General features: G+C 41.8%; 1 protein-coding gene across 1 annotated transcript; it reads left to right on the top strand.

Annotated features, from left to right (window-relative positions):
- Positions 1-3,008: 3,008 nt before the first annotated feature.
- On the top strand, positions 3,009-12,276 carry LOC100918262 (ly-6/neurotoxin-like protein 1). The gene is made up of 4 exons (XM_003760434.4): positions 3,009-3,297; positions 6,943-7,091; positions 7,551-7,652; positions 8,817-12,276. The coding sequence occupies exons 2-4, from the start codon at positions 7,034-7,036 to the stop codon at positions 9,020-9,022; spliced, it is 366 nt and encodes a 121-aa protein (XP_003760482.1). The 5' UTR covers positions 3,009-3,297; positions 6,943-7,033; the 3' UTR covers positions 9,023-12,276.
- Positions 12,277-12,597: the final 321 nt, after the last annotated feature.

Here is a 12,597-nt window from a genome sequence, read left to right as displayed (position 1 = left end):
ATAGAGTGTTAGTTCTGGAATCAGAAAGATCTGAGTTCAAATCCAGACTCGGACATTTACTAGTGGTATTAAAACTGGATAAATATATCTGAGAATTATTGGCACAGAGAACTATTTAATCCATGGGATCACCAAGAGAAATAGTACAGGGAGAGAAGAGTAGAAGGATTTGGATAGAGGTCAGAGGGACACCCACAGTTAGTGGTTATGAGCTGAATGAAGAACCAGGACTGAATAGTAAGAAACACTATTAGGAAGGAAGGAAGAAGTTGGAAGGTAGGAATAGAATAGGAAGGTAGGAAGAGAGTCAAGGGAGAGCACTATCAGGAAAACTGAAGGAGGAAAAGCAGCTGTAGAGCTCAGGTGTAGAAGAAAAAGTAAAAAGTAGAAAGAAAGTACCCTGAAGTTGGAAGGATCTGATACAAGTCTCTTCTTTCATGAATTCTGGTTACGTGAACACCAACAAGTCACTATCTCTCACTGCCCCAAGTGCCAGTCTGCATTATTAGAAGACATTTCCTCATTGGTAATTTGTTATATCAAATAACATAATATGTTTGGCTCAAAAAAACCCCATATATATAAGTAGATGAAAAAAAAAGAAGAGAGAGCGAGAAAGAGAAAAAGGGAAGAAAGAGAGAGAGACAGAGACAAACAAAGAAAGGCACAGAGAGACAGAGACAGAGAGAGGAGAGAGAATGAAAGGAAAGATAAAGAGAGATCAAGGAAAGAGGAACAGGTGGACAGAGGGAAAGAGAGAGGAAGGAATAACAAAAGGAGAAAAAGAGAGGAAAATTGGGAGGAAAGGAAAGAAGGGAGGGAGGAAGAAAGGAAGAAAAAAGATATTTGCACAACTATACATTTATCATGGATTTGGCTTACATCTATAGCATGTATAGACTCCTTTTACAATAACATACTAATAGTCTCTTAAGTGTAAAAGCACTTAGGGGATTCAGGATGATCAATTAGCCAGTTGAGGGGTGGGAAGATAAGTCTCATCCTCCTTGCTATTGTCAATCATGGACTTGTCTCCAACCTAATTTCTTCATCTATTACTTTGCTATGCTATCTCCCCAGTGCTCCCTGCCTTTCCCAGGCATCAGTTACTTGGTTTATCAGGATCTGACTATGACCCAAGTGATCTCAGTAGCTGTGCAAATCTTATTGGAAAAGTTCCCCTTTCCCCATCTACCCATAATCTCTCACCCTTGGGCTGGCTCTAGGCTTCAGGGCAATGGTCAGTGAGAAAAAAGGGCAAAGCCTTCACCTTCTTTCATATTCAGTGGGATGGAATGAGTCATACAGAATGAGTAAGAATAGAAGGGTTATTATATATGCCATGGACCTCATTATCTTTCCATCTAAACTTCTTCTGAACTTATCTTTTTTTCTGTAGATAGCCCAACTAACCTTCCAGTCACCCAGGTTCACAATCCTGATGCCATTCTCAACTTTTCCTCTCACTCAATCTCCCCCACCACATCCAATCTATTGCCCATTTTGTTTTTTACTACCTGTGACATCTCTTGCATCTGTCCACTTCTCATTGCTCATACCTTTAGTTATTGCCCTCAGCACCTCTCCCCAGGACTATTGCAAAAGTGTCCTAATTGGTCATCTCCCCTCAAGTGTCTTCCTTCTCCAAATAATCCTCCCTACAGCCACCCCCGTGATTTTCCTAAAATATAGGCCATAATTACATCACTCGCCTACTCAAGTACATTCCATTGGCTCTCCAGGATCTCCTTTGACAACCTGTTCTCACTTTACTTTAGAGAGTCTTGAACTTTTTTTTTTTTTTTTTTTTTTTACTATCCTTCAGCCAAACTGGATTTCATAAAAAACACTTCATCATGTGCTCTTGTCTTTGGACTTTCTAGTTTCCATGACTTAATTGGCTTCCATAGCTTAAAGATAGTCCCTCTCCACCTCTGCCTCTTAAGTTCTCTTGTTTCTTCAAAAGTTGGCTCAAGTACCACCTTCTGCATGAAATCTTTCTAAGTGCCCCATAACCACTAGTGTCTTCCCTTCCCAAATTGTCATTTATTATATATATATTTATATTTGTATAAAAATTTGTATATATATTTGTATAAAAATTTGTACATTTATAAAATAGTGTGCTAATATACATATTGATAACATAAACATATACACATCTATGTATCACATAATTATAGACAAAAATGTATATATTATCTCCCTCATAAGGATGTAAGCTCTATGAGGGTAGGGTCTATTTCACTTTTGTCCCAAGTACCTAGTACATAGATATTGGGTACATATCAGGTGTATAACAAATAAATATTGATTGATTAAATTGATTGATTAATCATTGCGGGGAACTTCTGAACAAATGAAACTGTAGCTCCATTTAGATGTTTCTGATGTTTATCTGATAGGTTTCAACGCCTATAAGTTTAGCTGAGTCCTCAAATTCATTAATCAAACCACAAGAAGAAGAATATGTTATTTAACTTGAAGAAGAATGGTGTGAGAAAAAACGCAGAGTTGTACAATCAAGTATTGGGGGATATCATGAGGTATTTTTTATTTGGCATTGGCTGCCCCCGCCCCTCCTTCCCCCCATGCCCTACTTCGGACCACTGCCCCTTGCATTTATGCAGAATTTCAAGGTTTGCATGCGGTATCTCATTTGATTTCCATAACACTCTTGAGTGGCAGGTGTTATTATTATTACCTTTATTTTTAAATTAAAAATAAAAAAAAAAAAAACGGAACTGGGAGCGCTTCGGTGACTTGCTCGGGAGCACCCAGCGGCGCGTAGCTGCCCGAGACACGGCTCCAACTCGGATGTTCTTGATCCCAAGTCCAGCGCTGGGGGTTTAAAGGAAGGCTATGGGCTGCCTGAGAGGAAAGACACCAGGATAATAGTGGCACCCACTTGGGATGCGGCGGTGTCCGTAGAAGCCCTGAGTGCACGTGGTGGCCGCACATCCCTTCCCCCCCCCCCCCCCCCGCGCGCTCCGAGGGGCTCCCCCCAGGCCTTGCCCCCAGCTCCGATGCTACTTCCAGCGCTTTACTACGGATTGGGGAAGGTCGGGGCTTGCGGCCTGTGAAGGCCCCGGCCCCCCCGCCCCCGGCTGCATTTGGATCCCGTAGCCCCGCCCAGAGCTCCGGGGGTGTGGGGACGGGCTGGGGCGAGCTCCCGGGCCAGTTCGGGGAGTCTACAACTATCCCGGGCCTGGGCGCTGTCCAGAGGAGTCGGGTCTCCGGAAGGGAATCACGGCCTTCGTAGGGACCGCAGTAACTCCTGTGGCAACAGAGCGGGACGTGAGTGGGGGAGGTTCGGCAGGGGCTAAGGAGCCCCCGGGCCCGCTGGCAGCTGGGGAACCGAGGGGGCTTGGAGGTGGGGGAGGGGGAGAGCTGGGAGGGAAAGCGTCCGGGCCGGGCAAAGGCAGGCGGAGGAGCTGCCAAAGGTCTCTGCTGAGCGGGTTAGCCTTTTCAGCGGCCCCCGCTCTCTCCCCTTCCCCGTGTCATCCTTTCCCTAAAGCCCCTCACTCTTCTCCCACCTCCTGGCATCCTTTTCCTCCCACCAAGGACTCCTCTTCCACAAGCCTTGCTCCCCTCCTCTTCCTCCGGCCCCTCCAGGACCTTTTCCAATCACTATTTTTCCAGTCTTCCTTTTTAACCCCCCCCTCCCACCCCCAGTTCAGTGCTCCTGTCCTCATCTTCTCTTCAGTCTCTGAAGGCTGGGCCAGGGTGACTCACCCCGATGAAATGATCCCTAGAAATTTTCATTGTTCACAGAATGGAAAAACTTCCATTTGACCACACCCAGCTGAAATCCTCTGCGATCTACCCCTACAGTACTTTCTGTCATTCCCATGAAAGTAGCTTAGTCGGGACTCCAAGTGAGGGTACCAGTGAGCAAACACACATTTGGACAAGGGAGTGCCACAGGACAGGTTTTTCTCTGCTAACCCCTCAAGATATCGTTCCTTGTATTTAACTGTGATATTTCTTCATGCACTGGAGTTCCCTTTCCTGAGTGGAGACAGAAGTGTTTTCTTAGTTTTTTTATTTGTTTGTTTGTTTTTTAATGATAAAGCTATCTTATAGTCTGAGGGGAACTACTATTCTGGATCTGATTCTCACTTCAAAAGAAAATCTAAGAGTTGGAACAATGGAAATCTTGGGAAATGGAAGGCAGAGTGTGTGTATATGTGTTTGGGGACGAGGTGCCAAGTAATTCCCATCAAGGAGTTTCTAAAAGAGAAAGAAGGGAAAACTAGAAAAATAACATCATGTACCTGGGATATTGGGAAAGCAAGTTTCAAAGACTAAGTAAGAATACACAAGGGAAGCCAGCCCAGCAAAAGTTGGTTAGAGGGGAATTATTTTGATGGAGGGTAAAAAAGGAGAAATGTCTAAAATAAGATTTTAAAACTTGGATAGATTTCAAAAGGTTTATGGTTCTATTTTTAAAAATGTATATTTTTAAAAGTATTTTAATACAATGTTTCCTTTGTCATCTTAAGTACTTCTTTTTATACACTTAAAATGGTGATTCTGACTAGAATCCATAGGTTTCACCAGACTGCCACAGATGTCCATGACACAAAAAAGGCTAAGCATCCATGGCCTAGAGATACTATTGTGAATGCACAAAGAACTGATTAAATAATTCAGACATTTAAAAGACATGGAGTCAAAGGTGGTTAACAAAGTCATAGTCTTAATATCAGTGATGGTGGCTGGCAAGGAGAGAGCTAAGATATTTTGGAGACTTAAAAAACATGCATCAGGGGAAAGGCAGAAGGGAGGATGGGGCAATGAAAATCAATAGAAAAAAGGTAGAGCAATTCGATTTTTATTTTGCCTCTGGTATCTGTCTCAACATGAATGACCTCTGGAATGGAAAGAGAAGAAAAGTGACCAGTTGGAAGTCATCATCCCAGATAAGTTGGGGAATAGTAAGAAAGCTTTTTTATGAATCACTAGCCCCACATGAATGTCATTCCAGAAGAATGAATTGCTGAAGTGTTAACAGGAGATGTACAGTAGTGCTGGGAAAGTGCCAGTGCCCCGAATTTCAAAAAGCATAGAAATTATAATATATAAACTCTTAGCAAGTAAGCATGGCTTTGATCACAGGCTAAATTCTAAAACATATTATTAAAAGGATGGTTTGGAAAAGAAGAAGTAATTACAAAGAGCCAAGGCAATATCATCTAACACAAGTCGTGCCAGATGAACCTAATCTTTTTTTCTTCCAGGGTTGACTGGTAGATCAGGGCAATATTTTAGACATAGTTTATCTGGAATTCCAACAAGCATTTGACCAAGTCTATCAAGTTACTGTGGAAGAGATGGAAAGATGTGGGATAATAGTATAATTAAGTGAATTCAAAACCAGTTGAAAGACTAGATACAAAGGATAATGATTCAATGTGAACTTGGGAAAGAACATAAACTGAAATGCTTCAGGCACCTGTTATTCTTGGCCTTTGCTATTTATCTTATTTTCAATTATTTTGATGAAGGTAAAGATAATATACTTACAAATTTTGCAATTAGCACAAAGTTGAGAGGAGTTGCTTGTATGATAGATGACAGCAGAGTATAAAATATGCTATAAAGGCTAGAATACTAGATCAAACCCAAAATGCTTACCTGATGGGGATAGAAATAAGCCCTTAGAGAGGCATTTTTGGCGCTGAGTCAGGCACACATGCCCAAATCCTGCTTCTGACACTTGTTAGCTTTGTAAACATAGGCAAGTCACTTAACTTCTATGAGCCTCAAATATGGACTGAATTATGAACAGATTTTGATCTATGTGCATATCCCCCAAAGCGACTATCTTGTTATTTTAGTCATATTTCAGTCATATCCAAGTCCTGGTGACCCCTTTTGGGGTTTTCTTGGCAAAGATACTAGAGTGGTTTGCCATTTCTTTCTCCAGAACATTTTACAGATGAAGAAACTGAGGCAAACATATTTAAGTGACTTGCAGGAACACACACACAACCAGTGTTTGAGGTCAAATTTGAACTCAGAACTTCCTAATTCTAGGCCTGGAATTCTATCCACTGTGCAACCTAGCTTCCCCAAAGAAACTACATATCAGTATTATCACATACTGACATGACATAAAAATAAAGCTGTATATTCAGGTTTCAAAATCAGCTTTGTAAGTATGAGATGGAAGTGGAATGGTAGAGAATTATTTGTCTGGTGGATTGAAAATCCAATATGAGTCAATAAGGTGATGTATTTCCCACCCCACCTAAAAAATTCAGTTTTTTTTTTTACAATATTGAGAAGAATGGAATCCAAAACTAGAGAAATAATAGTCATGTACTGTGCTTGGGTCAGGCCACATTTGAAGTAATTGTATTTAGTTCTGGGAACCATATTTTTAAAAGACCATCTATAATCTGGAGACGATTCAGAAACCACCAGGATCATAAGGTCATACTTTATGAAGACTGGGAATATTTAGCTTGAAGAAAAGATGAATCAGTGGGGAGGGGACACAAGAACTATTTGTAAGTATCTGAAGGGATGTCATATGGAAGAGAGAAAAGATTTGTTTAGCCTGGCCCCAGAGGGCAAAACAAAGAGAGATGATGGATAGAACTTCAACAAATTGACTTATGCTTAATGTTAGGAAATGCTCCTAGTGATTAAGGTTGATAAGCTATTGAACAAGGACCATGATCATTGACCAATCAGCCTTCACTTGAAAACAAGGAATGATGGGAACCTTCATCAAGTCAGGTATGAATTATTCCAGATAGCTGGACAGTGCCGTGTTCAAAGCAAGCTTACCTGTGGGCCTGAAGCCTTGGAGGAGGATTCTGATAAACATGGGGAATGAACAAAAGTGGGAATGCATTAGGGTTGGTAACGAAGATAACTACAGGGAAGCCATTAAGTTTCCTATTAACTCCTTCTTCTTGCTCCCTACAGTATCCCTCCCCTAGGCTGGAGACTCTTGCCCGTGGCTACCATTTCCTGCCCCAGCTCAACATCACCTTCACATTCCCCTTCACTTTCAACCATGAGGTCCTTTTTAGTCATGTTCCTCGTAGCCATCATCATCATGACCAAGCAATTTGGTAAGGAAGATGAATAAATGGACTTCTTCTTTTTGCAAGGCAATCAGGTTAAGTGACTTGCTCAGACTTCCACAGCTAGCAAGTGTCAAGTGTTTGAAGCTGGGCCAGATCTCTCTGAAGTCTCAACTTTGAGACTATGGGAAAATTACCATGTCTAGGTCCTTGATGGTATGGGAAGAGGACATGAAGGAGCACACAAGATGGTTACTGCCATTTGGTTCAGGATATTGGAGATTGTGGCGGGAAAAAAAAAACCTGTCCAGTACCCTTTCTCTGATGGGGACAGCTGTGGCCAGAGCCCTAAAGTCCCCTGGAAACCTCAGAAGAAGGAAGCATTTTTCCATTCTCAGATCTGGCTGGTTCCAGTTAGAAGAGAGGAGAGATGAGGGAAATTGGGCAGTGACTTTTCCAATGATGGACCATCTCTAATTCTGTGATTTCTTATCTGACCTCTTTCAGCCCAAGCCCTGAATTGCCATGTTTGTACAGCTAATGAAAATGACTGTTCGAACCCAATGCAGTGTCCTGGACTAGCCATCTACTGCAAGACCATTCGGGCCTGTAAGTTAGTCCCTTGATTTCCCCTTACAAAACTGGATATAGGGATGATGGGAATAAACAGTTATAGAGTACCTACTATATGCCAGATGCTGTGCTAGGCTCTTTTACAAATATCTTATTTGATCTTAATGACCTAGGAGATTATGATGCTTCCTTATAGTGGAAGAAACTGAGGCAAACAAGTTAAATGACTTGCCCAGAGTCACACAATTCCTAGGTGTCTGAGACAGGATAAGAAATTAGACTGAATGAGCTAATGAACAAGGAGGGAGGGAGGGAGCCAAAGCAGCAGAAGAAAGGATGGTAAAAAACAATAAATAATGAGAAGTGGGTAAGTTTGATCTTTGAAAAACTTTCTAAGATGTCAGGAGTATTACTAATTATAGTACTAATAATATTATCTAAAGTGAATTAAGGCTTGCCATGTCTCATATTTCAGATTAGGATTCTGAGGCTTGTAGATGATAATGGGATGAGCTCTGGATTTAGAAATTCCAGAATCTGGGCTTGCTACTTACTGACCCTATGATCTTGCACAGGTCATTTAGGATCTCTGGGACCAGTTTCTTTATCTATAAAATATGGAGTTTGGATCAGGTGGTCTCAAAGACCCTAATTTCTGCTCTCAATTGCCTGGGTTGAAATTTTCTTGACTTGAAAGATTCATGATCTGTGTAATGTTTGAATTAGATGACTTCTAAGATTTTCTCTGAGATTCCAGTTAGCTGCATCTGATTGGAAGACCCTGAACAGTTAGAAGAAGGGTTTAGGAATTTATTTCATAGACTGACAGATAGCCAGGGAGAGGAGACCCAGGAAGGAGTTGAGCCTGAGAGAGGACATGAATTCTAGTCTAAGGGCTACATGTCCCAAGAATCCTGAAGTTGGCCATTGGGTAGACCCAAAGTGGCTACGTCATGGTGGAGAAAAAGAAAGGCAGTTTCTTCAAGCAAAAGCATTTATTAAATACCTACCACGTTCTAGACTGGGAGCTCAGAGATGAAAAAAAAAATGATGCAACATTCACCTTCAAGGAGTCTTCAGCCTAAAATGCAATTGGGGAATTGTGCACAAATGGATTTGATACGAAGAATATAATGTTGAGGTAATGTAACAAGGGATCCATTTGCTTATTGACCCTTTTCCCACTCTGGTTATGTTCAGCTTCTCCAGCTCTGGTCTACAAATCCTGTGCGGCCATCTGCACCAAGGATAGCATGGAGGAAATTCAAATAAAACAAAATGCCAAGGTGTCCTGCTGCCAGTCAGACCTGTGTAATGGGGCTGCTTCCTGGAACCCGGGATCCTCAAGCCTCATCCTCACGGGGCTTCTCAGCATCTTCTGGGGCCTGTTTGCTCTTGGTCTCTGAGCTATAGCCAGCAGACCCACAGGTGGATAAATTAACTTCCTTTCCCTCCTTTGCATTGATAGCTCAGCCTGGCTCCCAGGTGAGAGAGGGAGACTATGCTCCTGTCCTTCCTTTGTCACTAGGTCCCACTCAGAGCACTGGGCTGTTTCCAGCCCTCCATCACCTACCATCCCCCACTGCTATGTCTCTGTTTGGCTTTCATATCAGTAGAATAGCCCTGGCCATTTTCCAGAAGGTCGAAAATGATTCTTATGACACAATTTTGATTTGGAAGGAAATCACAAAATCCCAGATTTAAAAGGGACTCTAGAGAGCATCCCATGCAACCTTCATTTGAGCAGCAATCCCCTCTGTTATATCCCTGACAGGCTCTCATTCAGCGTTGACTTGAAGAATGCCGGTTGTGGGAAACTCCCTATCTGTTGGGGCACCCCGTTCTACTTCTGGACAGTTTTAATTGGCAGGAAGCATTTCCTTATATCCAGTCCAAATCTTCCTCTCTGCAATTTTTAGACCTGGTTCCTAATTTTGCTTGCTAGGACCAAGCAGACCAAGTCGAATCTGTCACATATCTGAAGACAGCTATAGTTTCCGTTCTCTTTTGCAAGTTAACGCTCCTATCCCTCCAACCCCAGTCCTTGCATGGCAGGAGACCTCACAGATCATTCTATTTTAGCCTCGCCTCATTTTACAGAGGAGGACACTGAGCTTTAAAGAAAAATCCTTGCTTGTCTAACATAGGTAGGAAATGACAAAGGTGAGACTTGAACTCAAGATTTTTGACTTCAGATCTAGTTTTGTTTATTCTCTTTGCTGTGGAAGAAATACCAGTCTCTGGTCCCCTTCCAGGACACTCCTCAAATTTCCAGTTAATTTAAGGTTTGAGGAATAGGTTAAAGAAGGCTAGAAGTGGAAGGAGAAGAAAAATCTCTTGAATCCCTCTTGTTCGTTGTGGAGTTCAGGGGAGTGACAACACAGAATCCCAACAGCTGCTCCTGGGCTGGCTCTCTCCCCAAAGTCTCAAATGTTTATTGGTCTGTCAGATGTCACCCCAGGCTCTTTCTACAAAAGGGAAGGCATGGGGAAAGCAGCCAGGCTAATGTTGACCTCTGGAGGGAAGGGAAGGGAACAGATCATATTGGGGCTTTTTTTAGCTGCCTGACTCAGCCCTGGGATGAGAAACCAAGGCCCTTGTCCCCAGGGCATCTCTCCCACTCCCCCCTCCTAGGTGAGAAGGCAAACATGACTACGCCAGTAACCTCTCCTAACAGAAGTAGGAGAGGCTGAAGTTATAGGAACAGGAGGCCCGCTAAAACAGCCCAGTGACACTCCAGGCTCAACTAACAACCTCTGGCTACAGATATGAGGCTCCGTGGGATTAGCTACCCCTCATGGAGAAGTAGAAAGCACGTTTGGTGGTCCATCCTCTGGAGTCAAAGAGCCCCTCATTTTTTTACAGCTGAGAAAACTTCCCAAAAAGAAGGGGAAAGGCATGCTAATTAGTAAATATAATAAACTAAATAGTAAATAATATATAGCAGAGCATGGACCAGAACGTAAGTGAAACAATGCATAGAGTGCTAAGTCTGAAGTCAGAAACACCTGAGTTTGATTCCTGCCTTGGTTACTAATTCTATGAATCTGGACAAGTCATTTCAACTCTGTTTGCCTCAGTTTTTTCATCTGTAAAATGGGGATAATAATGGCACTTACCTTCCAGGGTTTGGTGAGGATTAAATGACACTATATTGATAAAGTATCTAACAGTGCTTAATATATGGTAGGCACTATATAAATGCTTGTTTCTTTCCTTCTGATCCCACCCCCCCAAATCAAGATTCTCTGCATTTTGCCTTTTATTCCTAGAAAGGAACTTGGTGGTCATGTATAAGGCTGCCCTCGATATACACATACATACATACATCATCATCATTATCATTGTCTATTGAGGTCAATAATATATCCCCCAGAGGTTTGGCTGAGATGAATTATTGACGGGATAAAATATAAACTCCCAATATCATTCAAGGTTCACTCACCAGCTGGTTCCCATCTACCTGCCAGATCTTATTTTATTGTCCTTCCCTTGCTCTATGTTCTAGAGAAACTGGACAACCCTTCACCTCTTGTTCTTTGTCTGACAATCCCCATCTCTGTGTATTTTTGTCCATACCATCTTCCCCATCTCCATCTATTGAAGACCTTTTTCTTTCACCCTTTATAGTCCAATTCAGATGCCACCTTTTTCCTTGAACCTCCCTCCCTAATCTTTTCCCTAAGTCACATGTTGTCCCTCAGAGTCCTATTTCTTTCCCTCTCTCTGCTCTCTAGAGCCTGAATTGTCACCCAAATGGAAGAGAATGGCAGGCCATCCCCAGTAATCTCTCAAAGGTAGAAATCTATTCATCCAGTTAAGGGAGGAAGGAAGGAGGAAGGTCTGCAGGTAAAATCTCAGCCTTTCTCCCAGACTTTTATCTGGTCCATCACTGTACCAAACTGAAGCTTAGACAGACTTTGTAGATACAAACAAAACAAAATTAAAGCTAGATAAATTAGAAAGATTTTGTATTTGGATAAATTCAGAGTTATATATGTATGGGAGACTTCACAGGGACTTTCAAACCAAATTTGAAGCCTCCTCTCATTAAGTTCTTATTTCTTCAGTTATTCCTGGGAACTCGTCAAACCTTTTTTGTGCATCTTCTTATAGACCTACCTTGAATTATTGATGTAAGGTATGTGAATACATCCTGAGTGTTCTCATTAACCTTTCTCCTCAGAAAAAAAGAAACATTAGGAAGGCTCCCTCAGAGTCTACTAGTACACCTAACTCATCCATGAGCAAAGTATGACAATGATTATTGATTTTGCAAGGTATTATCTGCTACTCTAACATATCCTATATTAGATTGTAAACTCCTTGAGGACAGGTGAGGACAGGCAGTACTGTGTATCAGACAGAGCACTTGGACTTGGGGTTATAAGACCTGGATGTCACTCTGGCTGCTGTATTTGCTTGACTCTTCATTGTCAACTTGTCTTCCTCAGCTTCAGTATCCTTATCTGTAAAATATGGATACTAACCTTTGCACTGCCTACCTCACAGAGCCATGTAAGGATCAAATAAAAGACACAACAAGTATTTTACAGCCTATACACATGTAAAATATTATCTAAAGTTTGCATTACTCTGAATATCTATTATAAACGTTCTTCATGTAGCACGTGATGAATAAAGATTTGCTGAATTCAAAGAAGCATCTTTCTATGTCTGTTTCATCATCTATACTTACTGGGTAGCGTGTATAGCATTTGATTTGAAATTAAAAGGCCTGAGTTCTACTTTTGTCCCTGCTACTAACTACTTCATGACCTGTAATTAGGTGGTACAGTGAGGGAAGTCCTGGACTTGAAGTCAGCAAGGTCCGAGTTCAGATCCAACTTCAGCTTATGATCTTGGGCAAGTCGCTAACTTCTGCTTGCCTTAGTTTCTGTAAAATAAGTAAGATAACAATACACCTACCTCCCAGAGTTACTGTAAGCATTAGACCCGATGATATTTTCTAAAATACAGT

The sequence above is a fragment of the Sarcophilus harrisii genome, chromosome 1 (assembly GCF_902635505.1).
Source record: "Sarcophilus harrisii chromosome 1, mSarHar1.11, whole genome shotgun sequence".
Classification (NCBI taxonomy): Eukaryota; Metazoa; Chordata; class Mammalia; order Dasyuromorphia; family Dasyuridae; genus Sarcophilus; species Sarcophilus harrisii.
Note: the sequence above shows the minus strand (reverse complement) of the source record. Positions and strands in the feature narration are given on the sequence as shown.

Bases quoted from the DNA above. Each gene is read 5' to 3' on its own strand.
- LOC100918262 (XM_003760434.4), top strand. From the start codon at position 7,034: ATGAGGTCCTTTTTAGTCATGTTCCTCGTAGCCATCATCATCATGACC. The intron at 7,092-7,550 runs GTAAGGAAGATG...GACCTCTTTCAG, and splicing joins CATCATGACCAAGCAATTTG to CCCAAGCCCTGAATTGCCAT. The intron at 7,653-8,816 runs GTAAGTTAGTCC...GGTTATGTTCAG, and splicing joins CTGCAAGACCATTCGGGCCT to CTTCTCCAGCTCTGGTCTAC.